The 26893-nt window shown below is 53.4% G+C and overlaps 1 protein-coding gene across 3 annotated transcripts; it reads right to left on the bottom strand.

The window, feature by feature from the left end:
• Positions 1–4005: 4005 nt before the first annotated feature.
• On the bottom strand, positions 4006–26264 carry IGF2BP1 (insulin like growth factor 2 mRNA binding protein 1). 3 transcript variants are annotated; one of them, XM_034070335.1, is made up of 15 exons: positions 26011–26264; positions 24990–25050; positions 10340–10388; positions 9843–9894; positions 9166–9229; positions 7589–7870; positions 6857–6991; positions 6522–6644; positions 6191–6326; positions 5969–6091; positions 5594–5710; positions 5356–5430; positions 4986–5117; positions 4715–4828; positions 4006–4233 (listed from the first exon to the last, which is right to left on the bottom strand). In XM_034070335.1, the coding sequence occupies exons 1-15, from the start codon at positions 26183–26185 to the stop codon at positions 4141–4143; spliced, it is 1731 nt and encodes a 576-aa protein (XP_033926226.1). In that variant the 5' UTR covers positions 26186–26264; the 3' UTR covers positions 4006–4140. The 3 variants fall into 3 exon arrangements, with proteins under 3 accessions (XP_033926226.1, XP_033926227.1, XP_033926228.1); XM_034070336.1 differs by having other exon boundaries at positions 4141–4233; positions 5594–5724; positions 5965–6091; positions 26011–26185; XM_034070337.1 differs by lacking the exons at positions 6857–6991; positions 7589–7870 and having other exon boundaries at positions 4141–4233; positions 5594–5724; positions 5965–6091; positions 26011–26185.
• Between the last annotated feature and the right edge of the window lie 629 nt (positions 26265–26893).

Genomic DNA, 26893 nt, shown 5'->3' with positions numbered 1-26893 from the left:
AGTCTCCTGCCACCCATCTCATCCAGCTGGGCCAGGGATCCTGGTTTATCCCACTTTTGCTCTTCCCAGCTCAGCTTGGCTCCAGAGAAAGATGGGAGAAGCTTGGAAGCATCTTCCTTACTGCAAATCACTTTATATATATATATAAATAATTTCCCTAAGGAAAACAAAGAGATCCCCCTTGAAATAAGCACCAATCACTCCTACATTATGGGACCAGCTTGGGGGTGGGAAAAGCATCCAAGGTTTCCCTGAATCATCAGATTTTAGGTCATCTTCTCACTGCAACAACAACCAGACTGACAGGACTGGGGGGTGCTCAGGAGTGGGATTTGGGGTGTTTTGTTGGGGTTTTGTGGTATTTTCCTTATCAGTGATACAGCTTGACGCAGTTATCCGACACGCTTGCTGTTGGACAGACAATTCTCATCCCGAAAGCTGAATACACTGCTCTGTGCAAGGCTGGAATTAAAGGAAAAAGGGAAAAAAAAAGGAAGCAGAGCCACAGATTTCAAGCCATAAAATGAGGTTTCCCAGGAGAAATGCCAGGTTTCCTAAAAACCAATAAGGGAAATCCCATGGAAACTCCTCTCCCATCACATCAAAGGGCAGGAGCTGCTCTCAGGGTGCTGCCAAACCTGGATTTTGCTCTTTTGAGCCCAAATTTATGGGAAATGCCAAGAAAGAGTCAGCACTTCCCTACTGGAGCTGAGCTGAATCCCACGCTCTGCTCCCACCCCAAACCTGTCAATGGTAGAGGTGCGGATGCTGGGATGAGGATGGCAGCACTTGATCCATTATAAACCCTTTATATCTAACCCCCATTCAAGCAAGGGCTGGTTACTTGCAGGGGGAAACCAGCGAGATGGGACTTCAAAAACCCAATCAACCAATTCCAGGAACCTTTTAGAGCAGGCAGAGAAGCTCAAGCCCATTGGTCCTCAGGACTGGATCCATCTTTCCTCTCCTCTATGCATCCATATAAAAACATGGCTCCTGTTCTTTCATGTTTCTTTTTCCTCACTTTTGCTTTTTCCTTTTTTTTTCCTTTTTCTTCTTTTCCTTTTTTTTAAAATCATTTAATCCTCAGTAAAACGGAGGCAAATCTCTGTCAAATACTTAACAGCATCATAGTGGAGAAGATGGTTTTGACGCTGCCTCCGTGGCAACCCAGGAGGCCGATTCAGTTGGGTTCTGGGATATATATATATATATAAAGATATATAAATATATAGATATATATATATGGCTTCCAAGTGTTTGTATAAAAATTGCCTGAGCTGGTGTGGTTTCGATACCAGCAAACCCCTTGTACCCCACTTTGCATAGTCAATGCTGCCTAGGAGTCCATCCTTGCATCCCGGGAGTGGAAGAGTTCTGATCCCAAAGCTCTTTCGTACTTTGCTTTCGCGCTGGAGTTGGCTTGAGAAAAGGCCTTTTTTCAGGCAGGGGCAGGTTTTTGGTGGGGGTTTCCCACTGGATTTCATTCCCAAAAAACCAAAAAAAAGGGGGAAAAAAAAAGGAAGAAAAAAAAACCCAAAATTAAGCTTTTTTCCAATCAAAACCAGTTGGTGGCTGTGATTTATCCAAGGTCTCGCAGAGTCGCGACACGCGACAGCCCTTGCGTCGTGTGACATTCATGGCATGAAAAGGCCAGACACGTAAAGAAGCTGCTGCCATCTTTTCCACTAGGAGATTCCTGGCGGTCTCCATAGGGCTCATCCCACCTGGGTTTACCTGCACGAACTCCTGGCTCAGAAGAAACTCTCCAACTTCTCTGCTTTTCATTACAAAAATAAAATATTCAAGACTATTCACGACTTTTATATAAAATATCAGCAAGCCCCAAAGAAAAAAAAAAAACAAACCTAAACTCGAGAAAAAACAACAAAACAACCCAAAAAACACAAAACACCAAAAACATCCATTGCTGAGGTAACATCATACCTTGAGGTAGCTTTTTTTTTTGCTTTTATCTTCTTTTTTTTTGCTTTTTTTTCCTCTTTTTTGTCTTTTTTTGCTTCGTTTTGTCTCATTTTCCTTGTGGTGGTGGCAGCGTTGTCCTCCCGGGGCTCAAGCACAGTGATACTTGCCCTGCCCCCCCCCCTCCCCACACCTCCCTTGCGTTGCAATGCTTCCAAGGACAGGACCTGCTGCCACGTTCCCTTCTCAATGGAAGCCCCCCCTTGACCCCCCCGTTTTCCTGCTCCACATGGATATGGAGGAGGAGCCCGGCGGCTGGAGCAGGCTCCACTTGGGAAAAGGATGCTTCAAAGCACCAGGTTGATGGTGGTTCCCAATTCCCTTCTTTTAGCTGCAATTTGGCTCACCCAGAGCTGCTCCAGGTCTCATGCCACCCAATGGGGGGATCCAGCATCATCCCTCTCCCTCCATGGAATCCAATGGTGCTTTCCCACCATCCCGCTCCAATGTGCGGGGGAAAAACTCAGCGTAAAGCCACATTTTGGCTGGATTTGCAGTGGGAAAACCACATCGTGGCTGCCCCACCATGGAGACGAGGCCTTCCCTGCCTGGAAGAGGCGATGGCAGCAGGTACTGTCCCTTCCAAAGACTCACTATTCAAACCAAATCATTCCAACAGATCTACAATAGCAAATCCACGTAAGAGTGACGGGAATCAGTAACCATCTTACATTCCATTGATGTATATATTTGGTATCATCTCAGAGAACAGTGATTCTTACTGCAGAAAGGGGGGGGGTTGGTCTTTAAATCATGGAAATCTGAGAAATATGCACCAAATGTACCCAATTTCAGGACTTTTTGTTAGTTTCCCCCACTTAGACTTGGAAGAAGGGGGTGGAATGAGATGGATCTTTAAGGCTCCTTCCAACCCAACCCATTATCCAGGACACAAATAGCTCCAAGGGAAATCACTCATTCGAAGATTCCCTGCGTGTTTCCTCAAGCACTCCAATGGGATTTGGGGGCACAAACCTCCTGTTCCAGGAGGGGAAACCAAGGATGCACCAAAGGAACTGGGCAGCAAAGCCAAGTCCCTTGCACTGGCATCTATCTCCCTGCTCAACCCCCCCAAACCATTCTGCATGGGTTTAGTTCCCATCTGCTTACTAGAGCTCAAGATGAAGGTAATGTTTCCTACCAAGCAGGGGTGGGTTTTTGCTTTGCTTCCTCTTTTTGGTGGGGGTTTTATTGCTGTTGCTTGAAGGGAAGAGGGAAAAGCAAAGGTGCTTCCTCAGCCCTTCCCTTCCCCACGCCGTCTGCCTCATCTCTAGGCCAGGCTGTCACCTCCTCATGGGGAAAAACGGGCGCTTTTGTCCCACTCCTGCCATTATTTCATAGGCTTAGAAAGAAATCAAAATAATAATAAAGAAAAAGGAGAATCTTTCTTTAAACTGACCCCAAAAATGAAAAGAAACATTCAAAAAACTGAAAAAGAGGGGAAAAAATAATCATCCTGGGCAATAGAGGTGCTCTCCTGGCTTCTAAGGCTCCACAAGGCACTGCACTGCAGGCAGCACAGGCAGGAGGAATCCTGCCCTCCTGCCCGCCGGTGGTTCGGAGGCTGGAGCGGTGCAGCGCTCCCAAAGGATTCAAATCCATTTGGTGCTAATACCAAGGGGGGATATTCCTTTAAATCATCACTTTTTAGCCCACAATGGATCTTGTCACCAACGAGGTAAAAATCCACCAGGATTTCTCTTCCCAAACCCTACAAAATCATCAAAATTAACCACTCCAAAAGGCCAAAAGCCACTCTGGGAATATCCAAGCAGCTGCGGGAGGGAGGGAAGGGAGACGCAGCCACCGGGCTGGGATGGGAACCTCCAGAGGCTACTTAAATGAGAGGGTGAATGCTGCACCCATGAAAGGGGGACTCGGCTTCACCGTCCCCGGGCGCCCGGTGCCGCGCCGGCCTCGGCATCGCTGGCACACAGCAACACCTCTCACCTCATTTAAGTAGCTGTCCTGGCACGTGGAGCTGCAAATGGATCCAATGGTTTCCCTTCCCCTTGCCATCTACCTCGGAAGCCAATCAAACCTGCCTTGAATCTCCATGGGTTAATGAAAAGTTAGCATCTGTCTACGGTAACTGATTCCCAGCCACTCTTAAGCCATCGGCTCCTTCCGCTTTCCCCCCTGGTGTCGGTGCTACTCTTATTTCCTCCGTGCTTGTGTCTGCCCACTCTGTCCCTTCTGGTGCTGCTGCTTCACCTGGGCCAGGATGTCCCGGATCTTGCGCTGAGCCATCTGCAGGTGAGAAGAGCAAAGGAGGGAGCAGGGGGACAACACAGGTGAGACCCCAGGGCATGGGCAATGGCTCTGCCCATTGCGAGAGGTACCAGAAGCCCAGTGTGGTTTGGGTTGAAGGGACCTTGAGATCCTCCAGCTCCAAGCCCTGCTATGGGCAGGGACACCTTCCACTGGAGCAGCTGCTCCGAGCCCATGTCCTGCCTTCTCCAGGCTGAACAAAGTCAAGCAGAGCAGATGCTGCAGTGTTCAGCAGGGCGGGGTGAAGCAGCTCCTACCTGTCCCTTCCTGCCCTTCCTGCTCTGGAAGGTCTCATACACACACACACACTCTCCCTGCATCCCCTACCACAGCCAGAAGCACAGTTCACCATCACCCACTTCTGCAACCACCACCGGAATAAAGCCTCCGAGAGGAGGACACAGGCACAACCCCATAGGAGCCACCAGAGAATCCACCATCACTCAGGCCGGAGCTGTACCTGGCTGGCGTAGAAGTGCCCGATGATCTTCACAATGACCTGCTCATTCTCATCAGGGGTCTGGTCCCGCGGCACCACCACCTCTGCTGCCGTGAGGTTCTGCAGCTCATTGACCTGCAGGGAAAGGGCAGAGGACCCCCCCCCATCCCGGTCACTGTGCAGGAAGGACAAACCCCTATGGGAAATCCCAGCCAATCCTATGGGAAACCTGCCCCAGGCACTGCCATGGAGCAGCCACCCCCCGGGGCCATCCCATCCCATCCATGCTTACGGTCTTGCCCCCTTTGCCGATGACCCTGCCCGCGGCCGAGGCAGGGACCCGGATGTGCGTCTCCAGCTTCACTTCTTCCTTCGGTCCAAAGAAGTTCTCCTCCTTCAGCTTCCCATAGATCCTGCCTTGTGCCTGGGGAGAGGAGGGAGCACATCAGGCACCATCCGATGTCCAACCCCCCCCGCCATGGCACAGCATCCCACCAAATCCCAGTTCCTTGGGCTTTTAACCCAGCTCATCCCCTGGGAGAGCTGATGCTGGCTTCACCCCACAGAGTGGGGGGTCAGAACTGGGGTGAGCACCCTCCTCCTCCCATCCCAGGTCCATGGGACACCCTGAACCCCCCCAGTGACAACAGCATAGGGGGAACCTTGAACTGTGCTTCCGGAGGGCCGGTGATCACCACCATGCGCACTTTGGAGTCCGGCGTCTCCGGAGGGGCGATCTGGAGGGGAAGAGAGATGGTGGCTGCCATGGGGAGCAGCACAGGCTGAGCAGCCACTGCCCTCCCCACCTGCACCGCGGGCCTGGGTCTGCAGCATCATCATCATCTGGGCTCTTCCCGTGGTTTTCCCAGCCCAGAAAGGGCTCTCTGGGACAATCCCTACCTTGATAGAGGCACTTGCGAACCGGGAGAGCTGCTTGATGTGCTGGCCCTTCTTCCCAATGATGGCCCCGACTGCCTGTGCAGGGATGAAGACGTGAACCGTCTCCTGCTCCGGAGGCTGCGGGTACAGAGCTCAGTGCCACCACAGGGAGCAAAGCCCCAAATCCCCCCCCAAGTGATGCCCACATCTCTCCCAAGGGTGCAGGGCTGAGGCACTGCTGGGTCTGAGCAGCATCTCCACCACATACACAACAGTTTGAGAGGCCAGATCCTGCTCCCGTGCCGGACCTGACCTCGTGCTGGCAGCAGGGGATGCTGAAGGCATCACCCTGCCCATCACAAGGCTCTGGAGCTTTGCTGCCTGCTGTGCACCTACCATGAAGGAGCTGTATGGTGCAGCCCCAGAGACGCTGCTCGGTGGCGGAGGTACCGCATTGGAGGAGGCAGGGAAGAGTCCAACCGCAGCCAGGTTAAGGCCAGGGATGAGGTGAGATTGCAACTGAGGGTGAGATGAGAGAAACGGGTGATGCTTTTACCAGGGCATCCTCCTGCAGAGCTCCCATCAGCTGGAACACGGGGCAGGACAAACCCCACTCACACTCATGGCAGCCACGTCATTCTCATAGGCTTCCCTCACTTTCTTCATGATCTCCTGCTCAGCTTTGCAGCAGTTCTCAATGGAGCCCTTCACTGTGATGGTCCTTTCGGGGTTGTACAGAGTCAGGTCCTGCAAGCTGATGACAAAGCCACCATCAGTGCCAAAACCAGGCAATCAAACCAGTGGGTGCTGAGCTCTGCAGCCCTGGAGGGATGGGGAGGGGATGCTGAAGGGACTCAAAGGGGAATATAGACAATACAAGACCTGGCTTCCCATCTGACCCCTCTCCTCCTCATCCTCCTTCCCCACCCAAGGCCCAGAGGAGCCTTACGATGAGATGGTGATTTTTGTCTCCGTGTCCTGCTCCACTTTCTTCAGGTTTCGCCCTTCTTTGCCGATCAGGCGCCCCACAAAGTTGTTATGGGCCAAGATTTTCAGAGGCACTTCATCAGCTCTTGAGAGAGGAACGGGGAGAAACCAACATGAGGATCACTGCAGCCAGAAGAGGAGGGATTGGGTACGGGGGGGATGCGGGGAGCTCAAGTCCCTTTGCTTGGAGTCCCCCAGACCAAAGCTCCAGCACACATGGGAGCATCACGAGGACCTGGGTACCACAGCCGGGTGAGGAGGGATGCTCAGGCACAGGAAGGCAGGGGGAAACCTTACGTCTTGGTGTCCTTTGCCTCCTTCTGCATGATCTCCAGAATCATCTTGCAGGCAGCAGAGCAGCCCTCAGGGGTGGAGTGGATGCTGATGGCTTTCTCTGCGGCTCCTGCGTTCTCTTTCCGGTGCACGTCAATCCTGGAAGCACAGGATGGGAGCTGGGCTGGAGGAGGCTGCTCTGCAGCTCCGATCCCCATGGAGCTCACACTCCACTGTAAGGTTATATGCACTCCGGGAAGGCAAGAGGAGTTAATTCTGGGCTCGAGGCTTGGCGTGGATGTGGCCGTCAGGAGCTCAAATCACACAGCCCCAAATAAGGCATCAGCATCCATTTATTTTAAGCAACAGGAGTGATGAAGTGGTGGAGCAAGCACGTGCCTGGGGGCTGGGATGGGCTGTCCATCACTGCCCCTCTTAGATAAAGCCTTCCTTGGGGGACAAGAGCCGGAGCCAACATAAGCTCAGGGGTCAAACACAAGAGCAGGGGGGGGGAAGCTCAACAAGAACGTGCTAAATGGGACTACCTGAAGCAGCAGCTTCCCCGTGTGCTTGCCTGGGTCCCATCGCAGCCAGGGTGGCCCCAGCACAGGGAGACACGTAGGGAAGCGCAGGCAAAGGGCCTGGCTCTTGGGCACTGCCTTGCACAGCACAGAGGGGCTGGAGGGATCCCCAACAGCCCCGAATAATACAACCTCATAAACCCCTGCGGGCCACATACAGGGGGAACGGACTCACTTGGACTGTGTCTGCTTGGTGATGTTCCTGATGGTGGCCCCTTCCTTGCCGATGATGGCCCCCACGTACTGGGTGGGCACCAGGAGGCGGAGGGGGATATCCACCGGCTGCTGCTTCACCGGGGCCCCTGCCGTGACCGGGGAGCCCTGCCTGGGAGCACCCCGAGCCCCGAAGCCTCCGCGCCGCCCGTTCTCCGGCCCCTGCAGGGACTGCTCGTCCGGGATGTAGGAGACCTTCAGCGCATGGTTCTCCAGCTGGTGCCCGTTCAGCTTCATGATGGCTCTGGAAGGGAGAGGGGCTGGGTGAGGGACACATCCTGCCACGCTCCCACACTGAGCATCAGCTTGGTCCCAACCCCAGCAAGGTGACACTGGGAGCAGGGAAAGGAGATGTCACTGGGGCCGTGGGGACATGGATGGACCCAAATGTTTATGGGGAGCCCTCCAACCCCCGGGGTAAGGGCAGGATCCTGCAGGGAGCGATTCCCACATCTCCTCCTTAGGATTTGTGGCCAGCATCTCAAACCCCTTTCCTGGCAGGACTTCAGGGCCTGCAAGAGCTGAAAGCTGTCGATAGATGGGGCTGGCAGCAAGAGCAAGGCACCGGCTTTGGCCAACGCTCTCCGCAGCTCCCAAGTGGTCAGTGCCTCAAAATAAACCCACACCAAACCCAAAGTGGCTGAACGGAGCCTTTCCCTGCTCACAGCCCCATCCCAGCAGGATGCAAAGGGATCAGAGAAAGATGCTTGCTGAAACAGCACATCCCTGGAGCAGGGGAGAGCAAAACTGTCAGCACCAAACTCCTGCTGGTAAAAGAAGTGCACCCTATGGGGTGCAAAGCACTGGGTTGGTGCGGATGGCAAAGGAAGACAAAGCAGGAATATCCCACAGCTCCCTGCCCTGGTACTGCACAAAGCCAAACAGGACAGTGGCTCCCTCATGAAGGCTGCTGTGGCCTTTGGAAGCCAACGCTTTGGCAGTGACCACAGGAGATGCCTCTGGGGTCAGCAGCGGGGCCACAGCAGCCACATTCGGGACATGTCCACCTTAGTGATGGAAGCATCCCCACATTAAAACCCATCCATCAATGCCCATCTCCTGCCGGCTGCCCTCCGAGTGCTGCTCCCATCCCATTCCAGAGCACGTGGTCAGGGCAAAAAGAACAGCATGGAAAAGCCTGATCTTCCCTGGGCAGGATGAGAAGGGAACTGCAAGTGTCCCAGTGATACAGGCAGGAGGACCCGTGTTGTCCAATGCCTACCAGCTCCTGTGTTATTTGCTCTCATTATTGCTTTTTCTAGAGACAAAACCCCTAAAATCATGGAAGTAACACGGAAATCTCCACTTTTCCTTAAGCAAAAAGTTACAGCTTTACTCTGACCTGCAGGGAAAAGCCTAAAACCTTCAATGCCTGCCTGAAGGTGAAGGAAACCAGAGCTCGGGAACTGTGCGCTCCAAGATTTCCTGCATTTTTAGCAACATTTAGGGATTCTGGGATAATCTGCCTCCCAGAAGCCTGTTTTCCACAAGCAGGGAAGGGGCTGGGGCAGGGAGGGCAGGGGACTGCAGGGCTCTTACTGCCTGGTCTGCTCCCGGTTGGCGTAGGTGACATTGACCACGGCTGTCTCGCTGTCCGTGTTCACTGCAACAAGAGGGCAGGGATTAGAAAGGCACCGGGAACACCTCAGACCAAGGCTTGCAAGTGTTTTCCTCCCACACTCAGGCTGGGTTCACCCTGGGCAGCACAGAGCATCCTGCTCTGTCTAGAAAGGATCCTGATTGCGCCCTGCAGTAAAGCCACCAAAGGCAAGTCCATCCTCACTGGAACCCAGGGACAGGAGCCCTCTTTTCTGTTTCTAAGAGGGTTGTGGTAACTCCACTCGCATCAAACATCCCGGGGGCAACATTAAACCCTCCTGTCTCAACACAGCACCATTAGAGGCGGAGATAAAACCGGCTGAGTGGAGACGGATGCTCCCTGGCCAGCCTCGGGAGAGCATCCTCATTGTCCCCAGCAGCAGCTCCTGGTGGGTACCCATAGGGGCCACAGGAAGGATGCACCCAGTGCAGGGACACCCAAAGGTGCTGCATGGGACTCCTCTTTTAGCAGCAGGGAACAAAACAACAACAAGAACACCCCAACACCCTTAGCCATGATTTCTGCTGGCAAAGGAAAGCTGCGTCCATCCTCACCCTCCTCCCCACCCATAATGCTGGGGCAGAAAACACCTCAAATGCACCTTTTTCAGTCCTACCTTGCTCACAGTTTTCTACAGTGCCATACTGGGCTAGCAAACCATCCAGCACCTGGAAAAGGGAGGAAGAACACCCTGCTTTACACTGGGATTGTCAGGACAGAGCAGGGAAATGCAGTCAATGAATCCAGGCAGCTTTCAAGTCATTAAGAGTTCACAAGCAATCAGATGCAGGAAGCTCCTGCCTGCCCCAGGACACTGGAGCAAGGAAAAGTCCCATCAGCTGGTGGGAATTAGGGATCCATTTTGTTCCTTATACATTAATCACATAACCCTGTTATTAATGGGGATTTATGTTAGTGGAGCTTCCATTGCTTCTCCCAGTTGATTTGACTCCTGCACTGGAAGAGGAATGAGCTCTGTGGAAGCAAGGGTCTCGTATTAGACCCAGTTCATAACAAAGCAAAGGAGAAGTTCACTTTAATCCTAAGCACAGAAACCTGGGAGGGGGAAATGAGTCCTTAAATCCCATCCACCTTCCCATGTGTGCCTCTCACCTCCCATCGCAGCTGGGGTGGGATATTCCGGATCTGGATTTTCCGGCTCCTGGAGGAAAAGGGAAGTGGTTAAGAAGCAGATTCGATGTCCAGAACACACACACGCACCCCCCCACACACTGAAGCCCTGCACATGGATGCATGGCATCAAGCTTTGCCTTTCCATGCGCTGCCAGGATTCCCGAGGCTGAATACAGCCAGGCAGTGCTGGATTTGGGATGGGAACTTCGGAGAGAACAAGACCCCAAGAGCCCCCCCAGCCACCGGCTGGAGCCTTAACATGGGTCTGGCTGGAAACATCCCTGGTGCATCCCTGGCAGTGTTCAAGGCCAGGCTGGATGAGGCCCTGGGTGCCGTGGTTTAGTGTGAGGTTGGAACTGGATGATCTTAAGCTCCTTTCCATCCCAAACCATTCCGTGATGCTGAGCTCATGGATCAGGACGTGGGACCCAGCTCAGCACCCGGGATGGTCCCAGGCTGCTTCTCCACTCAAACTCAGGCTCTTCCCAACCTCACTTGTCCCAAAATAGAAACTCTTTCTGTAATTCCGATGCCAAATTTGCCCTGGGGGTGCTCTGTGTGCCCCCCCCATCCTGCAGCTGCTGCAGACAGCTGAGAGCAGCCACAGGTTCACCCAACACACCAGAGCACATCCCCAGCACCACAGCTACCAGCACCCCGAGAGCCCCCACCTAAAGGCAATGACATCTTAGGCACCCAAGGCTTTGAAGGATGTAGCTTTGTGGGTACAAGCCACATTCAATGAGACCCCTATGGATGGCTGCTCCCCCCCCTTGTCATGCTCTTCAGGAATAACCAAACCCACTGAACGTTAGGATGCCCAAAGATAAGGATGGTAAATGCAGGCAGCTCAATATTGGGTAAATACCCTTGGATGTGCTCAGCACAGACCCAGGCCTCAAATCCAAAGCATTTATGTGTGAAATAATCCCCAAAAAAAAGGAGAGAAAATGAGATTTTGGATCCTTATCTCCTAATTCCACAGCTCTAGAAAGTGGCTCAGCTCATCTGTCAGAGAGAAGAAGCCTCAGCATGAAACTGCCCAAAGCCATCGATGTGGTTCAGCCACATAGGTAAGGATGGAGCCCTCCTCAGCCCCTTCATCCTGCGAGGCAAAAGCAGCTGCCTCCAGCATCCCCTCTGACCCATGCTGCTGATGCAAAGCCTCACACATCAACACCCCCAAAAGGTCGCTTACTTTCAAACCAAACCAGAGCCCAAAGATGCCCAAAGATTCCAAGGGATGCAAGAGGCAGATGTGAGGCCTCTCCTCCACCAAAGTCACAATGAAGCACAAGAGAAAGAGGTTTTCCAGTGCTCCCACCAGCTCAGCCACTGGGAAGCCTCCGACACAGCACATTCTGTCCCTGCTCCAGAGGCAAACCAGGTGGATGAGGGGAAAAGAACCCAATCCAGCCCTTAAAATCACAGCGAGGGGCAGACGGGGATGGATGACTCTGAAAGCAGATCTCTCCTTTACATGCTAATGCACATCCTAAAGTGAATAGGAGCGAGATCAAGAGATCCAGAATGCGAAGAATGTCCCAGTCCAGGCAGGGTCAAAAGGATTTGAAGTGACAGAGGAAACCCTGAAGGTCTCCCACCGCCCACCCCTGCCACGGAAACTTCTCCAGATAGCTCCAAGCATCTGCATGGGCAGAGCATGTGTTCTGCACATACGTGACCGGAATCCGATGTGCTATGGAGAGAAAAGAGCCATTTATGTCCCCACACCGTCATTCTGCTGGTGGCATCTCATTTGCTCCCCCTGAGAGCCCCCTAGAACCAGATCTCTCTCTGGGCTTGCTGGAGCAGGCAGGCAGAGCATCACTTGCATCCCTGACAGCAGGGAAAGCTGTGGGGCTGCTCTGCCCCTCACCACAGATGTAAATGACCCAGCAATTCCTCCCATCCCAAACACAGCACCGGGATCATTCCCTACCTCCAACACCAACAGATATTAAACCCCCACAAGGCCACACTTGTAGGGAGAGAAGGATCCTTTATCGGCTCAAGCAGGTGAGCGGCACAAAGCAGAGCACGACCCCAAACCCTGGGATGCTCAACCTCTGGCCCATCCTGCGCCAGGAGGGTGGGACGGGAGCCGCATCCATCACCCTTTGGTGAGGTCCGGCTCCATACGGAGCTGCCCTGGAGAGGGTGGAAGTTCCCCTCCGATGATGCTGGGCTCCGGCTCTGTGCAGGCGCTCAGCAGCGGCTGCGGTTACAATTACAGAGGAAGTCATGAATAAATAAACCCTTTGCTCGGAGCAGGTCCTGCTCTGTTTGAGTCCTCGCCCGGCTCTGCCCGTCCCACCTCCAAACAACGCCGGAGACTCCCGGCTCCCTATTCATGATGTGCCAAAGGCAGGAGCTCCTCCTCCTGCGCCGCTGAAGGGAAGCTCACAGCATCCACTCGCCCAAGCTCAGCTGCCAAGAGCAGCGCTCGTGCCCCTCGGGTGGGCACAGGGAGAAGGCAAGAGCTCTGCCGGACCCTGCTCCGCTTATGGCAAAGGCAGAAGGCTCCCAGATCCTTGGGATGAGCCGGAAGGACCTGGTAAAGGAATGTCTGTTTGCAAATCTGGGCAGCTCCTGTGCATGCTGGTGTCTTGCTTCCCCTTAACAAGAGAAGAAATGGAGGGGGAAAGAGGAGGGTGATCAAGTGCTGGGATGCGAGAGGAACCGCGGGTCCCAGGGATGGATCCTGGAGCAGCCCTGCCCCTGCTCCATGCCTGCGATGATGGGATTTGAACATCTCACTGCGACCATCTTTCAACCCACAAAACCCTGTCAATGCACTCGGCAGCCCCATGCGGATCTGCAGCGTGTCCTGCGGAGGAAGCCTTTGGAATCTCTTGATGCTCTCAGGAAACCCTCCCCAACCAGGGACTGGATTCACTGGGAGGGGAATCACCCCCCCAGTGTACCTGGGCTGTAACAGGACCAACACCACAGACAAGCATCTTGGGTCATCCCCTCGCGACTCCCCAGGATTTGCTCCATCAGTGGCTTTCCTTCAGCCAGGCTCTATGAGCAGCTCAATGCAGCAACAGGTTAAACCTCAGCAAAGAGACGGAGCAAGCAGAGAACCCAGGAAAGGGGCAGGAGGATCCTGCAATATCCGGATGCTGCAGAGATTTCCCAGCCTTTCGCTCCATGCCCATCGATACCACATGGATGAAACCCAAAGGACACCAGGAGGAACCTCCAGAAGGGAGAAACCAAGGTGAGACGGGAAACGTGGCAGCAAAGGAAAGCTCCATTCGTTCAGAACACACCCACTGCTGGTCTCCAACAGCCCCGGAGCCAGCTGGAAATCACCCCATGTCCCTCCTGCACCCAGAGCACAGGCGGCATCACTGGCTCCCGGTGCCGCATCCTCACGTGCATGAAGACTGCATCAACCTGCCCAGCAAACCCTGCCCAGGCAGGGGAGCAGAACCATCCTTAAAGCACCTCCAAAATCACTTCCAGGTTTGGGGCTTTTCTGCTTTGGTTTTTAGTTTTGAAATCTCACCGGGAAACATCCCAGTGTGGGTTCATCCCTCGGGATGCATCCCCAGACACTGCCTTTGGGAGGGCGCCCATGGATCCAGGTTTTGTTGGGACAACTTGATTGCCCTTTAGCCCCCAAGCCAGGGGCTGATTCCAGCCCTGAGCACTGCAGTAGGAGCTGCTGGTCCTGCATTGCTCTGAATTAGGGGTCAGCAATAGCTCTGCAGTCACACACAGCCCAAACACACTGTCTGGGGGGGGTTGCTACAGCATCTCCCTTATCCATCACCTCCAGGACCTCCTCCATCCAGCTCCATGTATTCCTCAAAGCAGAAGTGACTGAAGACACCACGATGCTGAGGGACCAAGCACTGACAGCAAAGTACCTCCAAGCTTCAGGCTCTTCCCCAATCCCAACCCCATCCTAGCATCTCCTACCAGAACCATTGACACAGTTCCTCAGGGCTGAGGAGAACGTGCAAAGCCAGAGACATGGGGGAGACCCTACTAGAACTGAACAACCCTAATGATGGCTTTTCAATCAAATGCAAATGCTATGCAAATTTGGGGGCTGAAAACACAGTGCATCCCTGATTCAATTAACAGCATTTCATTTATCTAGTTAGGCTTTGATTCAGGAAAGCACTTAATCCTGTGCTTAATGTGGCAGTGTTGGTGTTTTTTAATGTTTTAAACATTTCTTAATAGGAAAATGTGGTTGCTAAGACACAAACGTTGCCAAGGGGACTCGGAGAAAAGTTGTAGCAGGAATTACTCGCTTTTCCCTTATAAACTGATAGGCTCTGGATTTGCCGGCATCTCCTGGAAGCAGGAATACTGCCCCTCACCTCCCTGCATCGACCAGGAAACAGAAGCACAAACCTGCTGGAAGCCCACAGCAGATCCCTACTGCACCTCCCAGCATCATCCCCATGTTCGGATGGGATCTGCTCCAGGTTTTAGCCCCTTCTCCTGTGATTTGCCTTCTTCTGCATTCCCCTCCAAGCCCCCAATGTCCATGTGTTGGTCGGGGGCTGTGCTACCAAACCCATGGACACGAGGACTTCCCAGCAGGACCACGAGGTCCTCATCGGAAGCACTCGCACAGTGACAAGGCAGGAGGAAACCCACACACCCAACTCACCAGATGATGCTTGAGCAAAGCCAATGATCCCCATTCCATCCTCAAATGCAGCACTAGGAAGGTTTGAGCCCTGCTTGAGCAGGGACAGACACTGGAATGTTGGCTGAATCCAGAGCTCCTGACCCAGCAGGTCCAGGTTGAACCTCCAGAGCCTTCGTGGTTTGAAGGAAAAACCTCAATGCAGGGATGGGGAGGAACCATGGAAAAGCCTCCCCCTGAGTCTGCAGAGCCTAAACCCAGAGCTCCAAGATGCGGAGGCATCACGTTAGTTCTGAGCCTTAACGCCACAATGGCAAACACTGACTTCTCCATATCTCCCATAGAGGAGCAGCAAAGGTCTCCCAGAGAACCATCCCCAAAACACCTCCTCCCACCAGACCTCAACTCAATGTGCAACCGGCTCAAGCCCTTTCTTCTATGAGCACCTTGTGCTACCTGGAGCTGCACTGCAGAGCATCCTTGCTCCCAAGCCCAGCATCCTCCCTGCCCTCACGTCCTACATCTCACACAGAAACAAGTGCTCCATAACCACCCACCAGCAAAAAGCCCCTGGGGTCGGTGGCTGCTGCTCACCAGGGCCCTGGCCAAGGCAGGAGAATCCCAGTGGTGCCCATGTGGAAGTAGAGCCGGAGCTGACAGGGAAGAGATTCAGGGGTGGAATAAAAGGAAGAGGAGGTTGGGAAAGATGCAAATCCCATAATGATGAGATGAGAGCAGCAGGAAGAAAAGGAGGAGAAAACCAGGTTCATGCCCTGATTCAAGAGGCCTCTCCTGAGGAGATCCAACCAAGCCAACAAAGCCGCTTGGCTTCTTGCAGCTGGAGGGATGCAGGATGGACCCAACCATGGGATTCAGAGGAACACATCACCCACCAAGAGCCTCATCCAGACCCACTCGTCATGCCTTGGCACAACATGGTTAATCCTGCCCATCAACCAGCTCAGCAGCCAGAACTGGATCTTGGGCTAATAAATCTAACTGGTTCCTCCCCATTGGCTCTAGTTGGGAACCGCTTTGTACCTGGAGAACTACACCTGGTAATGGATGAGGTCTGTTCCTGAGTTATCCATGAGCATCCCTTGGAAAGCCCCAGTGAACTCATGGATTTAGAAGAGCTGCTGCAGCTCAGGTGCAGAAGGCAGGGACCAGTTGATGCCCAGAGCTGGGAACTGCTCCTCTATGAAGCTGCTGTGTTTCCTCTCTGCTCATTTCCCCACTGATCCTGCCCTGATGGTGCTGGTGTGGAGCACACACCACATCCACACTACAAAGTGCAGCCTCTGAGAGGAGCCAACACCTCACTGCTTCAAAGGATGCAGAGATCTCAAAACCTCTTATCCTCAACCTGGCCAGGGTCATCCCCCAGGCTGGTGCACCCAGTCCTTGCCAAAGTCAATACCTCAAGTGTCTGTGGGCAGGACAAGTTTAGCAGTAAGTAATAGAGAGGAAGGATGGAGCAGTTCCGCACAATGCATCCATTTTGCATTATCTTCCCATTCTAATTTACTGGAGCATTGCCATGGATTGAGAAGCTCTTTGATGCTCTGAACACACCCCAGAGTGCAGGTAAACTCAGTGGGCTCAGTGGGACAGTGTCACCCATTACCTTCTGTACCATTTTGGCTACAGAAAGTGGCCAAGGGCATCACAAACTCCATTTCCAGCCCCCATGCAGTGGGGTATTGGCCCCTTACAAACCCCACAGCCTCGGAGCACTTTGAGCAGGGGAAATAAGGAGGGATTTGATAAAGCCAAAGGGAGCTGCAAGGCTTCAGGGCCCCAACAACCTCAAGCTGCACCAGCACCAGAAAGGGACGAGGAAGCAAAACCTGTGACTTGTGAGGGTTTTGCTGGTTGAGGTCTATGTCTGGAGGAGGCAGCAGCACAAGGGCTGCCCCAATGCAGCATCTCAGTGCCAGAGGATTGCATGGGGCAGATTGGGCAGATAAGAGCGGGTTCAAACCTGTCACATGTGGGGCTCTGTGCCAGTGACACTGGGTCCGTTTCCAGCCCAATCAGGTCGAACCAGTGCAGTGATTGCAGGCAAACCCTCCCAGATCAAAGCAAAGGGAGACTCCAGAAGCTGCAGAACTGACTGGGCTCTTCTGAAGTGGATTCCAAGGTGGAAACCCTCTTGTCAAAAGCCAAGTTAAAACCCATGATCAGGACCTGCCACTTCAGTCATGAGTAAGAAGGAAAAGGCTGGACTAGAGCAAGGATGGGGCTTTGCTACTCCACTGCTTCACTTCAGGTTAAACAGCAGAGCTGAAGCCGTGTAAAGCCCAGCACTGCTCTGGCACAGCCGACCCGACAAACACATCCCAGCTAAACTCAAGGCACTGTTAGGGAAACCCAGCACGGTTTGAGTGTCTGATCTGGACAAGTATTTGGGGACACTAAGGGTGAGATTTGCACTGTGCAATGGTGTGGGCCAGTGAGGAACAGTATCATGGGGCAGATAAGCTGGGATGCTCCTCATTCAAGGCCAAACCTTCTCTGCCCCCAGTCCATCATCACACGTAAAAGCCACAGGCACTTTTCATCTCTGCCCTAAGCAAGAAGAGTCTGCAGATGTCAGCAATGGGCTGCTTTATTAGTCCAGCTGTAAGTGAATGCTGAACAATGACTACATAAAGTTCATATAAAATTGTATATTTAGGCTCAAATTCAGCACATGCCATTAGCAGAGTGGCCCCATTCACACAAACAGGTGGCTTTCCTGCTTAAGAGCACATCCTTCGGAGCCTTGTGATGCCAAGCCTAAAAGCACAATATTCATATGAGCTCCTTGGCTTCTCATGGAATTACAGCCCAACAAACAACCCCATAAAAGCCTAAAGCAGCCCCAAGCTTTTCTTCCTTAGAGAAATCACAGCTTCCCTTTAGCTTTTGTTCATTTGATCAGCTTGTTTGTCAATAGCTTTATGCTTGAACCACAGATCACCAAACACTTGTGAGTGCCTTCACAGCAAAGAAAACATATACTCGCATATATCTATACACACACACACACATATACATATACACACAGGACTACGTGTGATCAAGTCTGCTTGAATGTGACCAGTAAGAACCAAGGATAACTCTGGATAAGTTGGATACTCCTGGTTCTAAGGCAGAACCTCAGAGCTCACCCCAGCCCAGCAGCGCTGCTGTTGAGGACACAGCACTTCCCAACACCTCGCAGGTTAATGCTGCTATTGCTTGTGATACCTTCCTAGGGGCAGCATTTCATTGTGTGCCACACAACCAGGTCTGACCCCACAGCCTTGCAGAAGCTTAAGCAAAGCCAGAGGAAATGTAAAGCTGGAAGGGAGAATGGAGCATCTCGGGCATCGCTCTGTCCCCATCTCACCAGGCAGCAGCTCTGTGGTCCTTATTCAGGTCTATGAAATCCCCAAATAGTCCGACAACCCTTTCTACATGAAACACAACAGCTCCCAATGCAGGCAAGAGCTAAAAGTACCCAAATCCTAAGAAACAAGGAGGATCCCAGCAGCCTGATGTGCTTCGGGAATGCTCAGCACACTGGACACTAGGAGCTTCCGAAAACAGAGCTGCTATTTTGATGCTTAAATGCAAGTTGGACAAATCTGGCTTCAATTGTGGGTGAAAATCCAGCCCTGGGAGCCCCTTTCTTCCTAATATTCTTTCCCCTTTTCTTTGGCTCTAGAGCACAATTCTCCCATCTCTTCTCCACTCCGGACCAGGAGGCAATTCCTGCAGGATCTCTGCTTTTAACCTTGGAATAAAGGCAAACTACAGCAGGACCTTCATCGGAGTCAAACCTTTCTCCTTCCTGTGCAAATCCATGTCCCTGTAACCTCCAGAGCTCTTTACGCATCCCAGCACCCTGCTCCAGGTGGGATCTGCATCCCATCCATGGAGCCCTGACAGCTCCCAGGGCTTCCCAGTGCACGGGGCAGCTTTTCCTCATGGTGGGACCCGTATCCAGAGCATCTCCCACCCACCCTGGTGCTTTGCTCTTTAAATCACAGCACGGACCTGGTTCTGCTGGGGCAGGGGCTGCTTTCCCCAGCCAGGTTTGCTCCTCATGGCCCAGCCCATTGCAGTAGCCAGGGAAGTGTGAAATTTCAGCTCGGACCATGTCAGGGCTCCCCAGTGTCGGCTACAATAAAATAAGTGACCCATTTCCTGACGGATCACCAGGGCTCCTCCCAGCCCCATGGAAAGGCTCCACTTCCCTGCATCAGGAGGGGGGAGCAGGGGAGGGATGCTCTCGCTCCTGCCTCCCTAGTGCCTGCTCCCATCCCAGCCCCAGCACTTCCCCACCGGCATCCCCTTCTCCCTCCCCACTGAGCTCCACCAGCTCCCAGTCAGCATCAAAATCAACTCCCCCCCCCCCTTCGAGTTCTATCACTCTCCTTCGGGAAGCTCCCATGCAGGGGCTGTAAAGGCAGGAGCCTTAACCCAGGACAACAGGACAGGGAGGATGAACAGGTTCCCAAAGGCATTTTCCAGCATACACAGACCCCTTGGGCACCCCAAAGCCTCCCCCCTCTAACCAGGCACCAGCACCCAAAAGCCACAGTGCAGGATATCCCACAGCTTCCCAGCAAACATGCAAGGATGCAGGAAAAACAAGGAAAACCTTCTAGGCACATCCCTGCAGCTCCTTGAATGGGTTAAGAGGAGCTTTTCCAGGTGAGCAGATCATTCCCCACCTGCCACACTCCCAGCTAAAAGCCATCCCAGGTGGGTGCAGGAGGATCCAGGACTTCAGTCCCATCCATCACTGATGCACGTTTCTCCCATGCCACTTGTTGGGTGAGTGGATTTGTACCCCCCTGGGTACTCCCTATAGGAGCCTCCCACATCATTCCCATGCTTCAAACCGGACACAATAAGAACTCAAAGGGGCATAAAAGCTCAAAGCCATCAGTGAGGAGGAAGGACAGAGCCTGCAAACCCCTTCTGCTCCATCAGGGTTTATCGGGGTCTGCCTGGCAGTGGGAACCCCTCTTACCCATACACCCAAAGAGGCAGCAGTCGGTGCCGCTCAGCAGGGGCTGATTTCAGGGTGCACATCCTCACTTCAGCTTTTAAATGTCTCTCATCATTTAAATGAGAGTTTCCACCCAAAAAGCTCAAAGAAAAACAACCCCAAACCAAACCCAAACCAGCAAATTCCGGGACCCCTTTAAAGGGACTTTTTTCCCCCAAAAGAAACGCGCACCCTCCAAGTTTAAGGCTCCCCCATTTTCCCCTACTTAGTTCTTGGGCAAGGGAAAGAAACCAGCATCCCCTGGGGGCTTCCTTACACATTTGCTTTGGGTTCCCACTTCTCCCCATCCAAACTATCCGGTAAAACATCACTGAAAGAGGAAAAAGGAGAAACCAAAGCACCTCCCCCCCGGCACCGACAGAGGCACCTCCCGTCCATCCCTAAATCCTGCAGGTCTGGGAGGCAGGAAAGGCAGGAGCTGGAGCCCCTGACCCCGGCAGGGAAAAGGGGCTGGAGCCGTTTCCTCCTGCTCCAGCCTGGAGCTGCAAAGCCTTGGGCCACCCTGAGCAGCCTGAAACCCCCCCACCCCAACCCCTCCTGGCAGCTCTGGAAAGCATTAACAGCGCTGGGGGATGGGAATGGGGCAGAAATCGCCCTTTTTTCAGGGTTTTTTAGTGCTGAAAGGTCTCAATTTTCAAAGCAAGAGCTTGAACCCCCACCTCCCTTCACCACCGCTCTGTTTGCTTGGGGGGGTAACCCAAAAGGCAAAGACAGAAACGAATTGAACCAGAGCAGCGGCTTCGGTCCTGGCACCAAACTTCTCCAGGGAATTCAAGGTCTTTCTCTGCTTCTGGGATTCAAAGGCATCAAGCTCTTTAACAAAGAGCATCCACATGGGATGGGCTCCATCTCCTACAGGTCCCAAAGTCAAAGTGCTCCAGTTGTGAAGTTAAATCGCAATTTCTTGGGCAGATTTGCCACGTGGAAAGGGGGGAATAAAAGCATTTCAGGCTCTAAATTGGTAAATACATTTTGCATCGATTTTAACCTTTCTGGCAATAAAATTCACTCAGTTTTAGAGCTCACAGATGAAATTTCCTGACAAATTATTGAGGATTAATTTCACAACAAATTCTTTCTAGTTTTTCCTAGCTGGAAAGCATCAGGATGCATTCATTTCCATGGCAGGGGGGCTGGAACTGGATGCTCTGCAAGTCCTTTCCAATCCAAACCATTCTGATTCCCAGATGCCCACCGTTTTCAGAGGAGTACAATCGACAGCAAAGAGCTCTCAGCTCAAAGCTGGGGGTTCAGAACTAAAGCAAAGAACTCCAGTTTCTTCCCCTTTTTGGTAACCCAAAAAGCAGCAAAACACCAAATCCCCTTAAACTCCACATCCTCAGACAGGAGCATTCATCCTGCCCATCCCCTTGAAGCAGGGGGGCTGCTTTCCTTTTACTGATACTCTTAACTTGTAAACCAGACTTGGGTTAAGGGGAAGGGAATGAATTTAAGGCTGGATTCAAAGCCCATTTTATCTCCCCATTCAAGACAAGAGGCTCGATTTCAGCATGGGGAAGAGCTCCCGAGCTGCTTTCCAGTTGGGTTTTCAGCTCATCCCCCCCAGCACGGGGCAGGAAGGCACATTTTGGGATTAATGCTGCCAAACAAAGGAATCCCCCGCGCTGTTATCGAGCCATTGCTCGGGATTTCGTTAGGAACAATTAATTGCCCCATTTTGCCCAGGCAAAAGGAACCTTTCTCCAATGGGAAAACGTTCATTTGAGACAAGGAGTAAAGTGGGGGGGGACAGCACTTTTCAGCGTTCTCCATCCATTTCCATGCACTACACTGAATGCTCCCCTCGCCAACGACATTTAACAGCTCCCACTCTGCTCGGGAGCCTCCAACCCTCTGAGCTGCTTGGGAAGGAGCTCTGCTCAAAACCCCCCTTTGGGTTTAAGTCAATGGGCTGTTATCAACCCGGGTCCCTCTTCTCCCCCCCCTCCTCAATTACTCGGTTTCATTCTCTCTGGCCGACTCACTTCCACATTCCTCATATTTGGAATGTCTGCTTGATGGATTCACTTTTTTCCCCCCTCACCCCTCCTCCTCTCTTCATTCATTCATTCTTTCTTTTAGACCCCAATGACTTTGGGCTTTTCAGCTTCCCAGTTTCAAATCCCCCCAAAAATTCATATTTCACCTTAAACAGGAAAATTTAATTCTTTTTCCTTAAGGATTTTTTTTCCCTTTTTAACCTTCCGAAGAATAAAACACAAAATAATTCGAAAGAGTTTGGGAAAAATCCTCTTTAGTTTCGCCAAGTTTTTCCATCAGCAAACTTCAAGGCAAAAGACCCCAGAGCAACTCCCCACCAGCCATGAAATGCTTCAAACAAATCCCAACCAAGTCAAAGCCTCATTTTGCTCCATGGAACAACAGCTTTATCCCCACTGAGTTTTCCTTCCAGCCCGATACTTCTCAAGGCTTTCGTTAAAATGGTTCCCATGCTCATGAACATCATTCCCAGTTTGAGGAATCACTGTAATGAAACCACTCCAAATCAGTTTATCCTCCTCAGCCACCCCAACGGCAGCAGCTACACACCCCCCCCCATCCCCCTTCTGCTGCCATATTAGCACAGCCTTTCTCATTCATTCCTCTGATGGGTTTCGGGGAGGGGAGATGTGAAAGAAGGAAACACCAGCAGGAAAGGTTCCTTCCCATCGTGCGATTCCAACCGGACACATTCATTTCTCACCCCCCCCCCCCCCCCAAAATCACTTTTCCAAGCATTCCCCTTGCAACCAGCAGAAAACAACCAAAAATCCAACTTTTCTTGCATTATTACCATCATTATTTGAGGGACTAGCTGGAAGCCCAGCAATGCCCATCATTTGTTCTCCTACATTTCTAATGGGGAGGGAAACTAGCATCAGGTCGGGGGGGGGGGGGGGGAGGTTGCTTGGTTTTGATCCCACCAAACCCATCCGATTCCCTCCTCCCTGCTCACACTTAATTAACCGTTTCCTGTTCTAGGGGCTTTGAAACTGGAAAATCCAGTCTGAAAAACAAGCAGGAAGGGAAGGAGGGAAGAGGAGAAACCAAATCGGTCTCTTTCGAAGCAGTTGTCCCGTGTCCGTCCCCCCCCCACACCTCATTCAACCCAGGACCGAGCAAAAGGCACCGGATGAGTCCCCCCCGGGGCTTCAACCTGCCCCGTTCACAAGGAGTTGCCAAAGTTGCCTTCTCCCGACCCAGGCACAGAAACGGCTTCCCCAAAGCAAGACAAAGTAACCGCGGTGCCGGGAAGGGGTGGGAACCCCCTCCAAGCCCCATTCCCACATCCCCCAACCCCTGCGGGACACGCAACGGAGGGTCCTGTCCCTTTAAAAGCAGCACCCGGGAGAGGGGGGGGAGAAGCTCATTTGAACCCCCCCAAATCCGGGTTTAGCAGCTAAACACGAGGCACAGAGCAGATTTCTGGAGACCCAAGAGAAACACGACCCCTTCCTTCCACCTATTGTAAAGTTCACACCCCCCACTCCCCCAAAGCATTTCTTTGCATTACACCGAAGGAATATTCCCATTTTTAGTGCATTTCTCTTGGGGGGATGGGGGGGACAAAATCTGCCCCCCCCCCCCCCCGACCTATTGATTATCCAGCAGCACCGAGAAAACAGGAGAGGGTGGAATGTTTAGGCACTATTATGTTACCCCTCGTAGTGCAATTGCTTTTGCAGTCACACCCCTCCGCTCGCCCGCATTTAAGGCACACCAAGGACCGGAGCGCTATCGATCGCCCTGCCACGAGCTGCTAGGGAATAAACACCAGGAACATTTTGGCTAGGGAATGACCGACTGGATTTGGGGTTTGCCTTCGGGACCGCAGGAGCCTGCTCTGCCCTTGGCCATGCAAAGTCGGGCAGCAAACGGAAGGGAAGCCAAGGGGGGGACCCCAAAAACGGGCTCCCAGCGCCCAGCAGAGGGGGGGGGGTCACCAAGGGATGAAGGAACCGGGAAGAGTTTGGGAAGGAAGAGTTGGCTTCGCCTCCTCCCTCCGCGCCCGTTGAAGTAACCGCCTCGTCACGTGGCCGCCGCGGGTTTCGGGCTGCGCGATCCAACGTGGACTATTTGGGATTGGGAACTAAGTCGCCCTTGGCCCGGACGGCCCCTCCTGGAGCTGGGAATGGGGGGGGGATGCTCTGCACAAGAACCCACCCATTTAAACCACTCTTCCTAGCCCATAACCGAGCCCTGGTGGGCTTGGGAAGTGCGGTGCTGGGGCTGCTCCGGCGTCCGGCGCCCAACAACAAAGAGCCAAGAAGATGGAGAGGGCCGGGATGGGCAAGGCCGGCGGCAGCGGGCGAAGCCGCTTTGGCAAAGAGATGGGAAGCACCGGGAAGCGTGGGTCTTGCCCCCAGATCCAAGCCGATGGTTGGTAGGAGCTAGGCCAGCGCCTGGCGTTTAAATCCCTGCTCGGCATGGCGAGACCAGCCCCATGGCTTGTTGTTTTTTAAGTGCTCAGCGCTAAATCCCAGCAAATTCCACTTAAAAATTAGAGAGTTATTTACGGGTTTTATTATGGTTCTGATTTAATTTTGCCGTTCTCTTGGAAAACAAAAGGTTTCGCCCATTTCACTGCACAGGAGCCGAGCGAGGCTGGGAAATTCTTCCAGTGCCACAAGTTTGAAAACCCCAACCCAAACCCCAGTCATCCATCAGCTTGGCCGAGGAGCTGCGGGATCATGGCTCAACCATCCCTTTCTTTGCCTTTTTTCCCCCCTTTTCAAACTTGCTCAAAGAGGAAGTCCCATTAAAGGAAAGAATAAAGAAAATTCAACATTGAGCCCCAAAACCGCCTCGCACCACGCTAAGGCCAAGGCACCAACAGCTCTCCTTCTACACACACGTATTTAGGCATAATCCCTTTTGCCTCCTTTATCTTCCATTAAATGTCCCCCTCCCCAACGATTGAAATTAATCAAATCCCACAAAAAGCCATTAAAACACGGCATTACCTTTGCTTTTTAGGGACCGAATGTTCAATCTCGAGCTGTTTTCCATGGAGCTCCACTTTCCCTAAAAACAAAACGGGGCTGGCTTTTAAAACGGGCCTGGAGGGGTCAGAAGGCGTTGGGGAAGACCTGAAACCTCCCCATCGCATCCCCATTACAACCAACCCCGCACAAACACATCCCCAATTCCTTTACAAGTGCATTTTATTCAATGGAAGACTGGCTTCAAATGGGGAAGCAATGGGAGGGAGTGGTGAGTTCGCTGCCTGGACAATGTTCCTTAGGAATATTTAATTCTCGAGTTCATCCCGCTTTGGAGTGCGAGAAAACGAGGAATAACGTTTGGAAGAGCAATTCCTCGCCGGGATGGAATTCCGCCTCGTTCCATCCCTCCAAGAAGTCCTCCAGGCAGGAAGGACCCCATGAAAAGGCTCAAAAATCGGAACTCCATGGCAGGAATGGATTTCTCTTTGGAAAATGGAGTGGGATTCTCTGCTGCGGGTTATTTATAGGGATTTTTCCCTTTTTTGGGGGGAGGGGGGAGAGGAAGGGAAGGGGCCGGGGGGGGAGGGGGGGGCCGGGGGGGGGCTCCAAAAAATAAGGGAAAATCCCCAAGATTCGGAGCCTCCTCGTTTTCCCCGGAGCTTTCTCCCTCCCCGCCAGCAGCATGGCGACCTTCGCGCTCCTCCGCACATCACATGCCCCAGGAAACCCAGTTTCAAATCAAAATGGCCAAAGTCCCAACCCCTCCATCCGCACCGCGACGGGACCCCCGCACCGAGCCCAGCCTGGAGGGGGCCGGAGGGGATGGGGGGATACAGGGAGGATGGGGGGGATGGAAACCCCGCTTCCCCCCCCCCCCCCCTCCGCCCTCAATCCCTTCCCCGCCGGTGCTCGTTTGGGGCAGCGCTGGGGCCCCATGGGAGGGGGTTTGGGGGGTGAACCCCGGAGATGGGTGAGGGGGGCACGGCTCTATGGGGAGAGGAGGAGGCGGAGGGAGGAAGGGCGAGAGGACGGCGCTTACCCGAGAAAGTTTCGATGGCTTTCATGGCCCACTGCTCGTCGGGGCAGTCCACAAAGGCGTAACCGGACTTGACGAGGAAGGGGCCGCTGAAGGAGATCTTGTGCTCGGTGAAGACTTTCTCCAAGTCGGCCGGGGTCACGCTCTCGTTGAGGTTCCCGATGTAAAGCTTGTTCATGGTGGCGGCGGAGGGGGCGGCGGCGGCGGGGCTCGGAGCGGGCGGGGGGGGCTGCACCGTGCACCCGCACCGTCGGGCTCCGGCCGCGGGGTTGTTCCTCCTCACCCCCCCCCTCCGCTCCGCGGCTTGTCCTTTTTCCCTGCTTTTATCCTTCCTTTTCCCGATGGATTTTGTTTTCCTCCGAGGAAAGGGGGCGGCTGCCGGAGGAGGAGGTGGAGGGAAGGGAAAGGGAAGAGGGGAGGGGGAAGGGGGGCGGCGGCGGCGGCGGGGGCCCCCCCGGTCGGCGGAGCGGTACCGGGTGTTACCGGACGCCTCTCGCACTCGGGCACCGCCTCTAAATAAAACCGACCTGGAAAAAGGAGTGAAAATGTTTGCAGGAGGAAGCCACGTGGTGATGCGGGAGGGTCCGGCCCCCGGGGGGAGGGGCCGGGGGGGGGGGGGGGGGGCTCCGCTTATTTATTGATTACAATTTAAATACCTCGTTATTCACCTCCCCCCACACACATCCCGTTGGGGGGGGGGCAGCCCCCTCCTCACCCCCCCTCCATACAAATCCCCCCCTCTCCTTTCTCCTCCCGAAGCCCGTCCCGTCGGAGGCACTTTCCCATCTGCTGCAGCCCCCCGCCCCCACCGCGCCCCTCCCCCACCCCCCTTTTCCCCCGGTGCCTCAATGGGATTTTTCTGGGTGTAAAAAACTTCGGCATCAAA

This window comes from Melopsittacus undulatus, chromosome 17 (assembly GCF_012275295.1).
Source record: "Melopsittacus undulatus isolate bMelUnd1 chromosome 17, bMelUnd1.mat.Z, whole genome shotgun sequence".
Classification (NCBI taxonomy): domain Eukaryota; kingdom Metazoa; phylum Chordata; class Aves; order Psittaciformes; family Psittaculidae; genus Melopsittacus; species Melopsittacus undulatus.
The sequence above is the reverse complement of the archived record's forward strand: the minus strand, read 5'-3'. Positions and strand labels throughout refer to the sequence as shown.

Bases quoted from the DNA above. Each gene is read 5' to 3' on its own strand.
- IGF2BP1 (XM_034070336.1), bottom strand. From the start codon at position 26,185: ATGAACAAGCTTTACATCGGGAACCTCAACGAGAGCGTGACCCCGGCC. The intron at 6,327-6,521 runs GTAAGGCTCCTC...CTTTGTCATCAG, and splicing joins ACAAAAATCACCATCTCATC to CTTGCAGGACCTGACTCTGT. The intron at 5,118-5,355 runs GTTCCCCCTATG...TCCTCTCCCCAG, and splicing joins CTCCGGAAGCACAGTTCAAG to GCACAAGGCAGGATCTATGG.